The sequence below is a fragment of the Podarcis vaucheri genome, assembly GCF_965113315.1.
Source record: "Podarcis vaucheri genome assembly, chromosome: 12".
Classification (NCBI taxonomy): Eukaryota; Metazoa; Chordata; class Lepidosauria; order Squamata; family Lacertidae; genus Podarcis; species Podarcis vaucheri.
The window spans coordinates 64032850-64051259 of NC_138750.1; the positions used below are offsets into that span (position 1 = coordinate 64032850).

The window sequence follows — 18410 nt, forward strand, 5'->3', positions numbered from 1 at the left end:
GGTGTTTTGGATCAGGTTAGCCATATTGATTTGTATGCTGTTGGTGGATTCTTGTTGTTTTGTTGGGCTGTGTATGTGATAAAGGGGAGCCATACCGGGGTGAAGGCGTCTTCTTCTATTTGTCCCCCTGTCAGTTTCAGTTTATTGGTTAATTTTTCTAGTAAGGCTGTTTCCCATTCTATTTGGTACCTTGGTCCATGCTTATTCCTGACAGGTCTCTCCAGTGTCTGGTTATTATGCTTCTGGCTGCTGAGAGTAGGTGCGTTATGAGTTCTTTGTGGTGTAAATGGGCATTATTGTCTTGGAAGATGTTTAGTAGGGCCAATTCTGGGGTGATTTCTAATACTTGCTTGGTTATTTTACTTATTTCTTGTATGGTTGTTGTCCAGAATAGTTGGATTTGGGGGCACTCCCACCACATGTGGAGGTATGTGCCTGTGGAGGTGCACCCTCTCCTTTCATTCTGAATTTCCTTGGGGCAGACCTTCTCAACTGGCACGTTGAGTTGACTGAGCTCTGCCCTAATGCAATAGCTATAATAAATGCTGGGTCCCTAAATCCAGATGGTGGACGTGAAAAATAGTTTCCCTGGTTCTGTGGTTTATTCAAGAGCTGGTTGCTCTTCACTTGGGTAGCAAACAAGATGGTGTAGGAGTGATTTCTCACCACACAGTGGTAAGCCATTTTTAGATAGCTATTCTATCTCCTCTCACTCTCCTCCTTTCCAGGCTAGAGATATCCAGTTCCCTCAACCATTCGTAGTTAGACTTGGTTTCCATACGCTTGCCCTCCTCTGTACATGTTCCTGTTTGTTTTTTATTCTTCTTCTGTAGACTAGTCTGGTTTTTATTTTGTGTAAAAAATAATTCAATAACAATACCTTTAAAAACAACAACACACATGTAGCCAGTATATGTGCTGGTAATCAGAAGTCGCTGATTCTGATATTATGCTGGTCTACGACTGTAATAAAGTGTTGCTGTTGATTCTGGCATCCCTTCCTCTTTTGGCTGTTTCCTTGATTTCATTCTCCAACTCAGTATCACTCTGGGCATTTTGGTCAGGGGAATGATAGCTTGCTCCAAGTCCTACATTTTGAGCAGAGAGGAATGTGGGTCTTGGTTAAGTGGTGATTAATTTACATTCTGGTTTTGAAAAACTGAACTAGTTCTAACCGGTTTTAAAGTGAAGAATGAAACTTACAGCTGAATCCATAGCTTATATGCCATTCTTCCTTCCCCTACCAAAAAACTGAAGCTTGCAGTGAGAGACATCTACCTTGTTGATTCTAAGATGGCTCTCCTGCGAACTTAAGTCTCTGCCACATGAAACCATAGGTCAATTCGTTTCGCTTTTTTGATGATACCTGCCTCTCTAAAATGGGGATCTCATCTAAGCTTCTGGCTCCTCAAGATATTCCTGCTGGGGCAGAGCTGAAAACTTAAGTTTCTAAAGCGTTACTGCCCCTAGGATTGAGTTCTGAGGCTACACACACACACACAGAGGATTTAGCTCCTAACACTGCTTTCACTATGCCCTCGTTAGAATTTCAGTGGATTCAGCAAACAAATGGGGATACTTAGCACTACAGTCACAGAGCTGCTCAACTCGGTTTTTCCTCTGATGCTGTGTCACTGGCATTGAGATCGGCTGTGCCCTGAGAACATTTGTGCGTGCTTGCTTTGTACCTGCAGCTACAGGAAGGCAGATTGTGCCCTTCATTGATCATTTGAGCATCTGAAAGTATAAAGTGGGGGAGAACATAACTCTTTCCCAAAACCTTTTGTTCTCCAAGAGAATAATTTCAAAAGGAGATTGCAGCGTGAAACTGCTGGATTGCAGCTCATGAATTCTGTCACCTTTGGTTGGAATGGGGATAATAGATTCTTATGTGTTATTCTGATGTACGTGTGTTATTTATTTTTATTTATTAGCTATTTATATTGACATCCCCCCTTTCTTCCATGGAGCTCAAGGCGCCATACATGGTTTTCTCCCAGCAACACAGGGAAGCAGGTCAAGCTAAGAGACAGTGACGGAGTGGGGATTCGAAACTTGGTCTTCCCGGTCCTAGTCCATCCAACACTCTCCACTCCCTGACCACCTTAGGGATGATGGGACTTGTAGTCCAACTTCTGGGGACCCAAGGTGGAGAAAGGCTGCTCTACACATTACACCACAGTGGCTCTCTTATGCATGGCGACCCACACCAGACTAGCCCCTTCTTTCTCTGGGGGAATGTGTAAGTGGGACTCCTGCTTCTCTCAGAGATTTCTCACCAAGGTCCTGTGGCCTGCTGGGGACTCCTTTGTTGGGTTTAGCATCCTTTTGCACTGAGGCTGCCATGTTTTTTACGATGACAAAGACATGGGATCATGGGGGCTCCTTTATCCCACATCAGACCTTTGCTTCAGCTAACTCTGATTTGTCTCCACAGACTGCAGATGTTCTCCAAGGTCTCAAAGGACATTCCCATCCCCATCTGAAGATGTTGGGGGTTGAATCCATAGCTCTATATCTCACTCTTCACAAACCCAGGGTTTATGTTTCCTAGAATGAGGGACGACTGTGGTGTCTTTAGGATATATGGTTTATTTACACATATCTACAACCTGACCCTGCGATGGAGGAGATCACACCATCAATACCCCAAGAAGTTCTTTCTTGCCCCATAGTCTTGTATTCAAGCAAATCAAACATTTCTGTCCAGCCCAATGCCTTGCTTCCAGCTTCCCCTACCCCTAACCCCACCCACCCTAACAACCCAACTCAAACCTAACCCTAAATCCCTAACCATAAGCCGAAACCTGAACATTAACCCCTAACCGTAACCCAACCCTCAAGCTCTAATCCTAAACTTGAGGCCGAATCCTGTACAATTATCCCGACCCTAAAGCTAACAACCCTCTAACCCCACACCCTACCCTGAACCTTAATCCCTAACCCCTGAACTCAACCCCTCTAACCAAAACCCCAACACAAACCCCTAACTCTAATGGTGACTTTAATCCAGGGGTAGTCAACCTTTTTATACCTACTGCCCATAAATGCATCTTTCTTGATGGTAAAATTTCCTTACCGCCCCCCAGTGCTCGATGGAAGGAGGATTCAGCTTGTGACGTAGAACCCCCCCTTCTGCCCACCTAGGATCCTGAAACGCCCACTGCTGGGCGGTAGGGACCAGGTTGACAACCCCTGCTTTAACCCCTTACCCTAATGTAACACTAACTGCAACCCCTACCCTTCAACCCTATTCCAACCCTAACCCTCTAATCCTACACCCCTAACCCTAATCCCTGACTCCTTGTAAAAATCTATCAAAGTTCTCGTCAGTCTTCCTGTGTTCATCAAAATCGGGTTAGCAACCTTTTTCAGCAGGGGGCCGGTCTACTGTCCCTCAGACCTTGTGGGGGGCCAGACTATATTTTGAAGAAAGAAATAATAATGAATTCCTGTGCCCCACAAATAACCCAGAGATGCATTTTAAATAAAAGGACACATTCTACTCATGTAAAAACACGCTGATTCCCAGACAGAGGGGTGGATTTAGAAGGCGATTGAGCCAGATCTGGCCCCCAGCCCTTAGTATGCCTACCCATGAGCAAAATGAACCTCATGCCTTGTGATGCCTTTCCCTATATTTTTTGCTCCCCGAAGCACAGCCAATCGCCATAGTCTCTTCTGCCCTGGAATCTAACTTGTACCTGCTTTCCTTGGGTAAACAGACATAGGTAATACCGCCAAATACATGAATGGGTGACATGTGGCTAACACTCCTCAAGTGTGTTATCCCTTCCTCATTCAAGAGGGTTTTCATGTGGTGCGAGAGAAACCATTTGGATCCCTTTCCAATTGGGCTTCAGGCCCCATCATGGGACTGAAACAGCCTTGGTTGCGAAGGTCGATGATTTCCGGCGGACTATGGACAGATGTGAAAGCTGTTTCCTGGTTCTGCTGGATCTCTCAGCAACCGTCTAGGAGGGACGGGAGCTGGAGGAACTGTTATGCAATGGTTCTGCTTCTTCCTCCTGGACTGTGTCCTTATTTTCTGTGTGTGCTCAGCAGATACCAGGAAGAGTTTCATGATGACACCATCCTGGACATGCAAAGGACGACAGTTGCAGTGAGCAGCAGCACAAATTTGCAACACTGGAGATCAGTGTCATCAGAGAAGAGATCAGCACTGATGGCTACCTCGTCAGTGTTGCCAAATTGCTCCTAACTGTCTCCCCATATGTGACGTGGAAAAGGTATTCAACACCTCGTACAGCGACTTGCACCATGAAGAAATATTGGGCACTGGGGGTCTACTCCATTGCAATCCTCATCCACATACTGAAGTCTCCTGATAGATGGTTTCTCTGCACTATGAGTTCTTTGATGGTCAGTGAGATTGGGGCTTACTGAAGCTCTTGCCATATTCCAAGCACTACTATGGTTTCCCCCTTGTATGAATTCTTTGATGAGCTGTGAGATTGCCCCTCTTATTGAAACTTTTTCCACACTCCAAGCACTGATACGGTCTCTCCCCTGTATGAATTAGATGGTGGGAAATGAGACTTAACTTCTGGGTGAAGGTGTTCCCACATTCCAAGCACTGATATGGTTTCTCTCCTGTATGAATTGTTTGATGGAAAGTGAGATTTCTCTTACAACTGAAGCTGTTTCCACATTCCAAGCATTTAAATGGTTCCTCCCCACTATGAAGTCTTTGGTGGGAATTGAGACTTTCCTTCCAGGTGAAGCTTTTTCCACATTCCATGCACTGATATGGCTCCTCCCCACTATGAATTCTTCTGTGGGAATTGAGACTATCTTTCCGACTGAAGCTCTTTCCACATTCCAAGCACTGATAGGGTTTCTCTCCAGTATGAATTCTTTGATGGGGTGTGAGATGGCAGCTCTTACGGAATCTCTTTCCACATTCCAAACACTGATATGGTTTCTCCCTTGTATGAATTATTTGATGGGAAATGAGATTTTTCTTCTGGTTGAAGCTCTTCCCACATTCCAAGCACTGATATGGTTTATCTCCTGTATGATTTCTTTGATGGGATGTCAGACTTTCTCTCCGAATGAAGCTCTTCCCACATTCCAAGCACTGGTATGGATTCTCCCCGGTATGAATTCTTTGATGGCAAGTGAGATTTTTCTTATGGGTGAATCTCTTTCCACATTCCAAGCACTGATACGCTTTCTCCCCTGTATGAATTATTTGATGGGAGGTGAGATTGGAGTTCCGGCTGAAGCTCCTTCCACATTCCAAGCACTGATAGGGTTTCTGTCCATTGGGATTTCTCTGATGGGAAGATGAATGGGAGCTCTGCCTGAAACTCTCTCCACACTCCAAATATTGATATGGTTTTTTCACTGTGTGGATTTTATCGTGTTCTCTCTTGTTCCTAATTTCCAATTCATCACCACCTGCAATGAAGAGAGAAACAAATTAGGAAGAAATGCAGCCCCAAATTACTGAACGATGCTAATGAATGCTTGTGATAGAGGAAGAACTGAACGGAATTAGTTGTGAGGTCTTCCTACAGGGTTTGCTACCTTTGTTAACTGGCTTTAACAGACGTATCTTTGGTAACCTGAGTTTGGAAAAGAATGGCTCTTTCTTGTTTGGCCCTATCATGGAAGCCTGCCTTTTTTGGTAATAAAAAACCTGACAGAAGCAATAAAATAAATAAACATCCTGGCAGAAGCTACTTCAGGTTCCCTTAGCACTCTGAAGCCTACATTTTAACAGTCCAGTCATTTCAGAGCAGCCTGGTCATTGTTTAAAAAAGGCATAACTGGAGGAAGAACATTCACAGCCAAAACATTAGAAATTCTCCATTCAAGGTGTGCTTTGGGGGGGTGTTAGAATCCCAGATGTTGTACATGGTCTGGCTGAGCCCCATCAAAATATTGGAGGTTCGTTACATAGAGATACTGTATGTACTGAATTCCAAAACAGATATTATCATCCAACAGGAGCCTTACCAAGCGAGTCCGTGAGCCCACGATTTTCCTCCATGACTTCCTTATGCAGAGCTCTCTGGTCAGGATCCAGCAATGCCCATTCCTCGTCTGTGAAATGGAGAGCTACATCTTCAAAGCACACTGGACCCTAAAATGAAAAAGTACATTCCTCTTAGGCAGCATAAAGATTATCTATTACACGCTGCTCTGTTGTTTTCTGCCTGTCAATGGCTGTGTTGTTTTAATGGGATTGTTTTCCTGCATATTTTAATTACACGTGAGATTCTTTTAATGTATTTAATTGTGTCTTTTAATGACAGGTATTAATCTTTTGGAAAAGAGTGGAACTCCACAAGGTAGTCTTCCAATCATTTTATCTGCGCACGCCTTCCCGTTTGCCTCATGGAAGGACCCCCTGTCTGCTGTTCTGGGGCAGAACCTTCCTAGTACCTTAAAGCCAACTTCAAGGGGCACCTGGGGACACAGGGAAGGGGGTGAGAGGGAAAATAGCCTCGTTGTGCAGCTGGTGGGGCAGTTAGGTGAATCCTCACCACTCTGTTGTATGGTTTTCCGACAGCTGATAAGCCGATTTTAGCATTAAGAGATAAAGATGTAAATACCTAGACAGCATCTTAAAAAGCAGAGACATCACCTTGCCAACAAAGGTCCGTGTAGTTAAAGCTATGGTTTTCCTAGTAGTGATGTATGGAAGTGAGAGCTGGACCATCAAGAAGGCTGATCGCCGAAGAATGGATGCTTTTGAATTCTGGTGCTGGAGGAGACTCTTGGGAGTCCCATGGACTGCAAGAAGATCAGACCTCTCCATTCTGAAGGAATTCAGCCCTGAGTGCTCACTGGAAGGACAGATCCTGAAGCTGAGGCTCCAAGACTTTGGCCACCTCATGAGAAGAGAAGACTCCCTGGAAAAGACCCTGATGTTGGGAAATATGGAGGGCACAAGGAGAAGGGGATGACAGAGGACGAGATGGTTGGACAGTGTTCTCGAAGCTATGAACATGAATTTGACCAAACTGCAGGAAGCAGTAGAAGACAGGAGTATGCCTGGCGTGCTCTGGTCCAGGGGGTCACAAAGAGTCGGACACGACTAAACAACTAAACAACAAAAACTGATACATAATGCTAGCAACCTTATGAAGGCCAGTCTAGGTGAAGATCCTTATTCTCAACACATAAACCTTGATTGACATGCTCAGACTTTGTTCAGGGCAGCTTTGACAGAAGTCAAGAGGAGGAGAGGAGATTCCTTTGGGCCAAAAAGCAATCTGGCTGCCCCACCCCTCTGCCTCTTCCCCACAAGGCTCCTTCCCGCTACCTGATCCGGTTCCACAGCCACTGCTTCAGCTCCACCTCCATGGAAAGGCAGATGAGGAGGTATTGTCAGCATCCTTCTGTCACCTGCCAAAGTTAAATGGGAAGCCATGAGGGCATGCTTCTCTCAGAGGTGAAGCTGGGCATCTCTAGCTACAGGTGGGCCTTAGACAAAGCCTCACTTGCTGCTTTTATTTGGACCCATTTTGTTGTTTAGCTGTGTAAAAAAACATCTCCCCTCAGGATTCTAGGTCACAAATGTTTTCTCCAAAAAGATGTGAAGACATCTCAGATTAGTTTCAAAATCCACAGAACGTGACCAAAGAAAGAGAAAAACCTCATTGCTTCCTACCTGGGGGCCTCTCTCTGGTGTCCAACAGAGTCCTCCTTGCCTCATAGGAATCCAGGCCCATCTCTGCAAATGGATTCTTTCCCTGAAAGAGCAAGAAGGATTTGAGAGGAATTAGAAAAAGAATGGCAGATGTAAACACTCCAATGGCATCAGACATCATTCCTTGGAAGCTTTCCAAAAAAGGATGGGCAAACTATTACAGTGTTGGGGGATACTCTCCCTCCTGTTTGGAGCCCCTTGGGAGTATCCAGAGGACAGTCTCTCTCACCTGCTGCTCTGCCTGCTTCCTCTCCTCTGCCTGACTCAGGAGGAAACCTTCGGCCAGGGCCACCGCCTGGGAACTGGTCTCCGCTCCACATTCCCTCACCCAGCTCTCCATCTCTGGCGGAAGGACAGCCAGGAACTGCTCCAAGATCACCAGGTCCAGCATCTGAGCTTTCGTGTGCCTTTCTGGCTTCAGCCACTGATGGCAAAGGTGGTGGAGTCGGCTGCAAACCTCTCGGGGTCCATTGGCATCCTGGTAGCAGAACTGCCTAAACTGCTGGTTCTGCACATCTGTGCAGAGGGTATCCTTCTCACTCACGATCTTCTGCACAGAGTTTTCCCAGAATCCTCCACTGTTCTCAATGTTGATGGCATGGTCTCTTCCTGCTTCACTGCCATCTGAGTCTTGCTCATCCATCTGGGCTCTCAGGAAGTCTCCAAGAGATCAGAAGGAACGCTTGGTCTTCTGTCAAGTTCTGTCTGTCCTTATGAGAGCTGCTAGCAAATCCTACAAAGCAAATATATTGTTCTGTTATAAAATTCATACACTGCCAGGAGAAGACAAGAGATTCCTTGAGCAAGCATGGTTGAGTCTTGCTTAGGATCAAGGCCTGCACCTCCTCACAGCTCAGATTCTTAGCTATCTTCAAGAAACAAGCAAACAAGCAGGCAAGAAGGAGAAGTAAGCCTCTAGCCCTCCTAGAAGGAAAGTTACCATGCAAAATGTGGAGGCAACTGAAGGGATTTCTGTGATACGAGTAAGCCTGGTTGCTCCTGCCTTTCAATAGTTTCAGTCAAAGACTGAAGTCAGAACTGTGATTGACGAATGAGTAATGTGTATGGGCTGTATGAGGCTCACATCAAGGTGCTCACGTGAGGGATTCACTTAGGTCCCCAAATATCTGACTAACTGTCTCCTTCTCTACAGACCATCTTGGATGTTCAGGTTGGCAGAGGGGGTCCTCCTGGGAGTTTCATCACCACCCTCAGAGTTTTCGGTGGGGGTGACCCAAGAGTGGGCATCTTGGTGGCAGTGAGGGAATTCCCTCCCGACAGAGGCCAGCCAGGCACCTTCCCCTCTTTACCACGATATCCGACTGCTGAGAAGTGTGTTTTTAATACTGAATATGGTTGCAACCAGCCCTGGGTTATAAATGTAGTTTTAGTAATAAGAGTAACAAAAACAACAACCAGAACAATAAAAAATAAAGTGTGGGGGGAGGAAAATAAAAGTGCAAGAAAACACCCACTCACCCCATCAGCAATTGGCTCAGTGAGGTTGATGTAAATTGAAATTATCTTCACTTTGAACGCCGCTCCCACATTCAACCAAAGACCAACATTTTTTAAAATTTCATTGGTAACATAGGGAGAAATATGACTATTACTCTTAATTAACCACAAGGGCTCCTGACATTGCAGAGGGTTGGACTAGATGATCCTCAGGACCCCCTTCCAACTAATTCTATGGCTTCCTCCACAGTATCCCTGGGATACTGTAATACCCCTCCCCACCCTCTCCCTATATATAAGGGTCTGGTGACTTCTGTTTCAGTGTATCTGAAGAAGTGTGCATGCACACGAAAGCTCATGCCAAGAACTGAGTTGGTCTCTAAGATGCCACTGGAAGGAATTTTATTATTATTTTGTTTCGACTACAGCAGACCAACACGGCTACCTACCTGTTACCTGAGAACCACAGTTATGGATGCTGACAGTTGCTAGGAGACACCCCCCCCTCCCCAGAGTGTTTAACAATCCATCCTCCTTGCCAGGGAACTCAGATAATTGTCCCTTGGACAAAGGGGGCTGGTGGAAGAGGGGGGCGCTGCCTGTTTCACCCCCAGCTGAGCTTTGCTTCCTTTCCTTGGATGGTGAGACCCCCAGGGGTTCTGAGAAGGGCTTTCTGTTAAGTCTCCAAAGATTCTCAGGACATCTGAGCAATGGTTGCATGTCTGAATGGGCACACATGGGTTAGCCAGGAGTCTGGATTGCATTGGGACGAACTCAGCCCCACTCACCTCACAGAGTGTTTGTTGTGGGGGAGGAAGGGAAAGGAGAATGTTAGCCGCTTTGAGACTCCTTAAAGGGAGTGAAAGGCGGGATATCAAATCCAAACTCTTCTTCTTCTTCAGCATCAGAACAGAAGATGGGTTCCACAGGATCAAGCCAAAGGGTCCACTGTGGAGGGCAGAGTAGACCCACCCTGGCTCCCCTCTCCTCCTCCATGAATTTGCCTCCTCCTCCTCTTAACAAACCTAGATAGCATCTTAAAAAGCAGAGACATCACCTTGCCGAAAAAGGTCCGTATAGTTCAAGCTATGGTTTTCCCAGTAGTGATGTATGGAAGTGAGAGCTGGACCATCAAGAAGGCTGATCGTCGAAGAATGGATGCTTTTGAATTCTGGTGCTGGAGGAGACTCTTGAGAGTCCCATGGACTGCAAGAAGGTCAAACCTCTCCATTCTGAAGGAAATCAGCCCTGAATGCTCACTGGAAGGACAGATCCTGAAGCTGAGGCTCCAAGACTTTGGCCACCTCATGAGAAGAGAAGACTCCCTGGAAAAGACCCTGATGTTGGGAAAGATGGAGGGCACAAGGAGAAGGGGACGACAGAGGATGAGATGGTGGGACAGTGTTCTCAGAGCTACGGACATGAGTTTGACCAAACTGCGGGAGGCAGTGGAAGACAGGAGGGCCTGGCGTGCTCTGGTCCAGGGGGTCACGAAGAGTCGGACACGACTAAACAACAACAACCTCATTTTAAAGCCATCCAGGTTGGTGACTTTACCTGCCTCCTGCGGGAGGGAGTTCCAAAGGTTTAATTCTGCAACCCAGGAATAAGCACTTTATTTCTCTGCCCTCCACCTTCCAACAATCCTTGTTTATTTACTGCACAGTTCAGGTTTTCATTTTCACTGCGTATTTAATGTCCGAATGTTTCCGTCTGGCTACCACCTCTGGCAATATAAATGTGACCTGTGCATCAATGTGAATTGGGTTTATTTGCATGACTTTTCCCCTGACCCAAAGACCAGCCCCCGGAGGAGCAGAGTTGCAGACGAGGAGCTCTCCTTGGCTTTGCAGAGAGGAAGGCGTGGAGGGGGACCCTCTGCTCCCTGATCTGGTGGGTCCTCCATGCATGAGCCGAACAGCCCCCCCATGCCCCCTCCCACTGCAGCCCCGGGACCCCCCCCCCTTCTCCCCAATGCCCCACAGGGGGAAGAGAGGAGAGACTCACCAGATCCCAGGAGGGGCCCCCGAGGCGGCATTTGCAGAGAGGGATCTCCCTATGCAAGCGGGGGGGGGGGGCTGCAGGGAGAGGGTTTAGCTCTTGGGGGGACACCTGCCCCCTCCTTTATTTCCTCTCCTCTCTAGGAATCCAGCTCCTCTCCTTTTAACCCTTGCAAAGCCAAGCGGAGCAAGCTCACCCCTCGCCCCGTCCCTCTGGAAGGCAGGAGTCCCGGAGGAGCCCCGGGCATCGCGCACACCCGGAGGAGGGGCTTCATTTGGGGGGTGGGCGTCCTGGCCGGGCTCTGAGCTGCCCCCTCCCTTGGCCAGGAACGGGAGGAGCAGCTGGCAGGGAAAAGGCTCTGCAAGAAGCAGGAGTCGCCTTCCTAGAATCCAAAATGCCAGAGACACCTGGCTGCGAAACCTCTTCTCGGGAAGGGACCCCCAGGGGTCATCTAGTCCAACCCCTTCGGGCAAGGAGCATCCCCTGCAGACGCCGCCCCCCCCCCCGTGGCTCTGCTTACTAACCTCCAGGGGAGGAGAGCCCACCAGCGCCAGACTCAGAGAAATAGGAGAGCCGCGACCCCGCGAGGCCATCTAGTCCAGCCCCCTCGCTCGCTCCCCCGCCCCTCTCTGGTTCTCAAGCGCCGGAGGCGGAACCTTCGCGCGCGGGCCCTGCCGCCCGGGGGGACGCCTTTCCCGAGGGACGCGGAGCGCCTTCCGCCTCCGCCTCGCTCTGCCTCTCGTGTCATGGCGGCGGCCCTTCAGTGTAAAACACCGGGGATGGGGGGAGAATAGAGCAGCTTCGAGCAGGTGCCCTATAGCAGAAGCGCTTTGTTAAGCCTCCTAAGTTAAGAGCTTAGGCCCCCACTCTCTTGGGGGCCCCCAAAAAATTTTTAAGGAAAAAATAACCTGGATGTACATTTCCAAAATATAAGATAAAAAACAAATAAAATAAAACCTCCATACAGCAACCGTGTTTTGTGTTGTGTAGGCTCCTAATTGTTACGTGCAAATGGCTTCAGATACCTCCTTCTTCTTCTTTTTGGCGATCCCTCGTAGCCAAGTAAGATTGTCCTCCATAAACAGGGTTTTAACAATGAGTCCGTAAGTGACTGTGGAGACCATATAGCAGATCAACACAAAAAACAGCAACAATTTGTTGTTGGCAAAAGGACAGCTGGACATAGAAAGTACCTTCAGTAGCTTAAAGGTAAAGGGACCCCTGACCATTAGGTCCAGTCGCGAACAGTGGCGTAGCGTGGGTTCTCAGCACCCGGGGCAAGGCAAGTAATTTGCGCCCCCTAACCCGTGGATTTTAGCACTCGAGTCTCTTCCGCGCCCCCCCCCAGATGTTGCGCCAGGTGCAACCACCAACCTTCTGATCAGCAAGTCCTAGGCTCTGTGGTTTAACCCACAGCACCACCCGCATCCCTTCAGTAGCTTAGGGCCTCATCAAACCTAAATCCAGCCCTGCTCTTAAGACTAGTTGTACAATTCCTGTCTCCCTGGAAGTAAGCCCCACTAAGGGCAACAGGTCTTAAGTGTTTATGGGATTGCAACCTAAAGCACCTTGCAGAACAGCAGTGGGTTTTTAAAGAGCGGAAAGCCCTCCTCCTTTGAGGCAAGAGATTCTTCATCCTTGAAGAAGACAGGACAAAGGTGTTCACACAATATGCAAAAGTCGTAGCTTGCCATGATGATGATAGGCATCTTGATCAATGGCTGAGTTTACATCACAGTCTTAAGCATTTCTGCCCAGAAGCAAATTCCTCTGAGCAATGCGACCAAGTGTAAAATAACAGTTTTGGATTACAGCCTTAAACTGCTCTAAATATACCTGGATGGGGTCTGAGCCAACCATGCCAAAATAGAGGCCTGTCTTGGATGAGATGGGTCTCTGTTATTGGAGCAGGCAGGTTTGCCCCCTTTTATCACGAATATCTCTGATTTTGGGGCAGAGTTGGCTCCCCTGTTTGCACTCCCTCTGTGCACTCTCAGAGTCTGTTTTGCAGTTCATGGAGGCTGTTTCTACGGATGCAGTACTAATAGCTGCTTCCGTCCCAATGAAAGGGGCATTATCCACATATCAAGTCCTGGAGCAGGGTTTCCCAGCTGTTTTTGTACTACAATTCCCATCAGCCACTGGGGATGATGGGAGTTGTAGTCCAAAACCAGCTGGAGACCCAAGTTTGAGAAACGCTGCACTACAGCAAAGGGTCAATACAAACACAGTAGAATATACAACTGAAATGTTACGTTTATTTTACTACTGATACTGTATTTGAGTTACTAATGTGTTCTTGTTTTATTTTGGCTTGTGTCATGAACCATTAGATCTCCTTTTTATAGCAGCGTCACTGGGCAGCTGTTAACATGGATGAATGGCAAAGTGCAGTCCTAATTGGTCCAGTCCATAAAAGCCTCACCTACCACAATCCTCACCACCACGGCTCCAGTTTTGCTTCACTGTTAAGTGATGTATTTTAGTGTCAATATTTGCACATTCTTTTTCTTCCAATAGTCAAAGACCAATGTCTGTTGCGACAAAGCCTCCTTCGAATGTGTATATGTACCTGGGCTTCACAGCCTAAGCTACCTCGCACGGTTATTGTCAGATTAAATGAGGAGGGGGAGAGCCATGTAGCCCCACCTCGAGCTCCTTGGAGAAAAAAGTGGTACATAAATGCAATAAATGAATTTCAATAGGGATGCATGTCAGATTCTGCACTTAGGCAGGAAGAACCAGCTGCACCAGTACAAGACAGGGGGAACCTGCCTTGGCAACAGCACATGTGAAAAGGATCCAGGGGTCTTGGGAGATCACAAGCTGAACATGAGTCCACAATGTGATTTCTTGGATACTTGAAGCCCCTTAAGAGTAACGTATCTTCATACTTCAAAATAGTTTTAGCCCATTAATTTTGTGGAATATTAATTAATTCGTATCCAGTTCCATAGCTTCTGAACCCATTCCTGTAGACCAAGATGTATCATACTAACTTAGAAATACCATTCCTTCGATTTTCGCTTCTTCCATTCCACTTGGTGTGTCCAAAACAATAATCCATGGGGTTTGTTCCATGAATTGGTGTTTCTCCCTGTTCAGATTTGCTCCGGCACTGCCCCCCACGCCTGCGCCCCCTTCCCACTTGAGCCAAGGTGCACAGCTTTGACCTGAGTCTTTACTGGGTTTTTCACCAAACACCCCCATTATTCTGTCTGTCATCACAGAGAACTCTTATCTGAACACTTCACCCCTAACATAGCAAAGGAGGTGGTGTGCCGTGGAATGCAGCTCATCGATAGATAGATGATAGCTAGAAAGATAGATGATAGATAGATAGATAGATAGATGATAGATAGATAGATAGATAACAAGGGTTCCCAGGTAACTTTGTGTACATAAATGCATGCTTTCAAATGTTCCTGGTTGTTGTTTTTAATAGTTTATTTATTTATTTTATTATATTTGTACACCGCCCTTCCCCCGCAGATCTCAGGGCGATACACAACATAAATATACAATATAAAAACACCAAGTGCATGATGATAAAAACAAGAACAGGAAACAAATCACGAAGACCCCACCTCTTCCCCCAACTGTAACAAGGGGTAAAGGTAAAGGGACCCCTGACAGTCACGGACAATTCTGAGGTTGCGGCGCTCATCTCGCTCTATAGGCCGAGGGAGCCAGCGTTTGTCCGCAGACAGCTTCCAGGTCATGTGGCCAGCATGACTAAGCCACTTCTGGCGAACCAGAGCAGCGCACGGAAACGCCGTTTATCTTCCCGTCGGAGTGGGACCTATTTATCTACTTGCACTTTGACGTGCTTTCGAATTGCTAGGTTGGCAGGAGCAGGGACTGAGCAACGGGAGCTCACCCCGTCATTGCGGGGATTCGAACCGCCAACCTTCTGATCGGCAAGTCCTAGGCTCAGTGGTTTAGACCACAGCGCCACCCGCATCCCTAACAAGGGGTATTATAAGGCTGTTCCTTTACTGCTAATCTACCCAATGCAACACTGCTTCAAAACAACCACTACTTTCACTCTCCACCTGTCTCTACGGAAGCGACTATAGACCATCTCAGGAGAGCTGCTCCCTGCCTTGCAGGCCTTTTCCCACCTGGCCTGGGAGGACTGATGGACTGACTCCAGCTGCAATGGCTGAGCCTGTTGAACAGTCTCTGGGGCTTTTTGGGTGAGGGGTTGTCGCTGTCGAGTTTTTTGTATCTTTATTATCTTTATTATTTTACTATTTATTGAATTTATATACCGCCCGATACCCAGAGGTCTCTGGGCAGTTCACATAAAAAGATCACAGTATATAAAATAAAAATAAAAGCAATAATCTAATAATACTCCCCCCCAAAAAAGAGCTACATTTTAAAAGGGTATTGGACGTTAACCAAAGGCCTTGGTTAAAAAGGACCACTTTTGCCTGGCACCTAAAGGTGTATAATTCCCTGAGGAGAGCATTCCACAGACGGGGAGCCACTGCAGAGAAGGCCCCATTCTTGTGTCGCCCCCCTCCAGACCTCTCAAGGAGGAGGCACACGAAGGAGGGACTCAGAAGGTGATCTCAGGGTCTGGGTGGGTTCATATGGAAAAAGTCAGTCCTTGAGGTATTACGGTCCTGAGCCATTTACGGCTTTATAGCTCAAAACTAACACTTTGAATTGGGCCCGGAAACTAATCGATAGCCAGTGCAGTCGGACCAGGATCGGTGTAACATGCTCAGACCATCTTGCTCTGGTGAGCAACCTGGCCGCTGAATTCTGCACCAGCTGAAGTTTCCGAACCGAATCTTTATCTTAGATCTTGTTGTGATTTATGTGAAAACTACTCAGTTTGTGCTTTCAAACTCGGAGCCAATAATCTCCCACTTTAGCATTCCTAACCCCTCCCCCATTCCCTATCTAAAATTTCCTTAAAACCACCATTCTACTTACTTACCACTATTACATTAATTACTTTGAGACAGGTGTATACAACTTTAAATACAAAACACCAGACCACTGCACACAAAGATTAAGGAGATGCACAAGCATGCACGTTTTCCAAGAGTGTTACTAGAGAGCAAGTGATTAGGTCTAGTGATAAGGGTTTCAGGAACCCTGGGAGACTTGGGTTCAAATCCCAATTTGGCCATGAAGCTGAATAAATGGATTTCAAATAGGACAAATGTCAGGTTCTGCGGTTAGGCAAGAAGAACCAGTTGCACAAATATATGGTGGGGTATCCTGGCTTGCCACAAGCTGAACATGAGACAACAAAGTGATGCAGCAGCAAATTCACTTAATGCTATTCCAGGCTGCATCAACAGAAGTCTAGTGTCCCGATCAAGGGAAGTAATAGGACCAATCTATTCTGCCTTCCTCAGACCACACCTGGAATCCACTGTTCAGTTCTGGGCACCACAATTTAAGAAGGATATTGACAAGTTGGAATGTGTTCTGAGGAGAGTGGCCAAGATCATCAAGGTTCTGGAAACCAAGCCTGATGAGGAACAGTAACGGTATTTGGGTATGTACTGAAAAAGAGAAGAGATGATAGGCATCCTCAAATATCTAAAAAGCTATCACATAGAAGATAGAGCAAACTTGTTTTTTCCTGCTCTGGAGGGTAGGACATGAACCAATGGATTCAGGTTACAAGAAAGCAGATTCCAACTAAAAATGAGGGAAAACGTTCTGACGGTAAGAGGTGAATTGGACCAGACAGCACTGGGTCCCTTCCAACTCTACAATTCTTTGATTCTACCCGATGTGAGTTCTTTGATGGGAAATGAGATGGGTTCTCTGACTGAACCTCTTTCCGCATTTCAAGCACTGATAGGGTTTCTCCCCTGTATGAGTTCTTTCATGGGAAGTGAGATGGGCACTCTGACTGAATCTTTTCCCACATTTCAAGCACTGATAGGGTTTCTCCCCTGTGTGAATTCTTTGATGGGAAGTGAGACTTTCTTTCCGACCGAAGCCCTTTCCACATTCCAAACACTGATACGGTTTTACCTCACTGTGAATATATTTATGTCGACGGAAGTTTGTGATTGTATTAAAGCTCTTCCCACATTCCAGACACTGATATGGTACCTCCCCTGTATGAATAATTTGATGGGAAATGAGGCTTAGTTTTTGGGTGAAGCTCTTTCCACATTCCAAGCACTGATAGGGTTTCTCCCTGCTGTGAATTCTTTGAGGTGAAGAGAGACTTTCCTTCTGATCGAACATCTCTGAACTCTCCAAATACTGATATGGTTTCTCCACTGTGTGGATTTGGTTGTGGTCTCCATTAAGATTAGAGCCCGCAATGAAGCTCTTTCCATATTCCAAGCACTGAAATGGTTTCTCCCCAATATGAAATATTTTGTGGGAAGAGAGTTTGGCACTATGACTGAAGCTCTTCCCACAATCCAAGCACTGATACAGTTTCTTCCCTGTATGAATTCTTTGGTGGCCCTTGAGATGGGAACTCTGACTGAAACTTTTCCCACATTCTGAGCAGAGATACGGCTTCTCCCCTGTATGAATTCTTTCATGGGATGTGAGGTGGGCTCTCTTACTGAAGCTCTTTCCACATTCTGAGCAGAGATAAGGTTTCTCCCCAGTATGAATACTCTGATGGACGGTGAGACCAGGCCTGTGACTGAAGCGCTTTCCGCATTCCAAGCACTGATATGGTTTCTCCCCTGTATGAATTCTTTGGTGGACCGTGAGGCTGGAACTCGCATTGAAGCTCTTTCCACATTCCAAGCACTCATAGGGTTTCTCTCCTGTATGGATTCTTTGATGGGAAATGAGATTGGCTGTCCGACTGAACTTCTTTCCACATTCTATGCACTGAAAGGGTTTCTCCCCGGTATGAAATCTTTGGTGGGAAGTTAGATTGGCACTCTGACTGAACCTTTTCCCACATTGCAAGCACTGGTACGGTTTCTCTCCTGTATGAAATCTTTGGTGGGAAGTGAGATGGGTGCTCCGACTGAAACGCTTTCCGCATTCCAAGCACTGATATGGTTTCTCCCCAGTATGAATAATCTGGTGGCCCTTGAGATGCGCACGCTGCCCAAAACTTTTTCCACATTCCAAGCACTGATATGGCTTATTCCCAATGGGAATGTTTTGAAGGGAAGTGGAATGGGAGCTCTGAAAGAGGCTCTCCCAGCAATCTGAATATATATATGGATTTTCCACTATTTGGATTTCGTCATGCTCTTCCTCGTTCTTAATTAGCAATTCATCACCACCTGCAACAAAGGGAGAAATT

General features: G+C 46.7%; 2 protein-coding genes across 5 annotated transcripts in view; both read right to left on the reverse strand.

The window, feature by feature from the left end:
• The window catches only part of LOC309514849 (uncharacterized protein), a gene marked incomplete at its 3' end in the record, with an annotated part of 49128 nt that extends 37401 nt beyond the window's left edge, over positions 1–11727 (reverse strand). Inside the window, exons 1-5 of one of the 4 annotated variants that reach the window (XM_082192250.1) lie at positions 11150–11241; positions 7914–8417; positions 7646–7727; positions 7298–7380; positions 5986–6112 (exon numbers count right to left, since the gene is read on the reverse strand). In XM_082192250.1, the coding sequence (XP_082048376.1) occupies positions 5986–6112; positions 7298–7380; positions 7646–7727; positions 7914–8327 (706 nt within the window). In that variant the 5' untranslated portion in view covers positions 8328–8417; positions 11150–11241. Of the gene's footprint in view, positions 1–5985; positions 6113–7297; positions 7381–7645; positions 7728–7913; positions 8418–11149; positions 11242–11667 lie in introns of those variants that run through there. The other 3 variants (XM_082192249.1, XM_082192251.1, XM_082192248.1) reach the window with 3 other exon arrangements.
• Positions 11728–14572: 2845 nt separating this feature from the next.
• LOC309514880 (uncharacterized protein) overlaps positions 14573–18410 on the reverse strand; it is a 41926-nt gene continuing 38088 nt past the window's right edge. The window contains exon 6 of the mRNA XM_082192318.1: positions 14573–18390. Within this exon, the coding sequence (XP_082048444.1) occupies positions 16901–18390 (1490 nt within the window). The 3' untranslated portion in view covers positions 14573–16900. The remainder of the gene's footprint in view (positions 18391–18410) is intronic.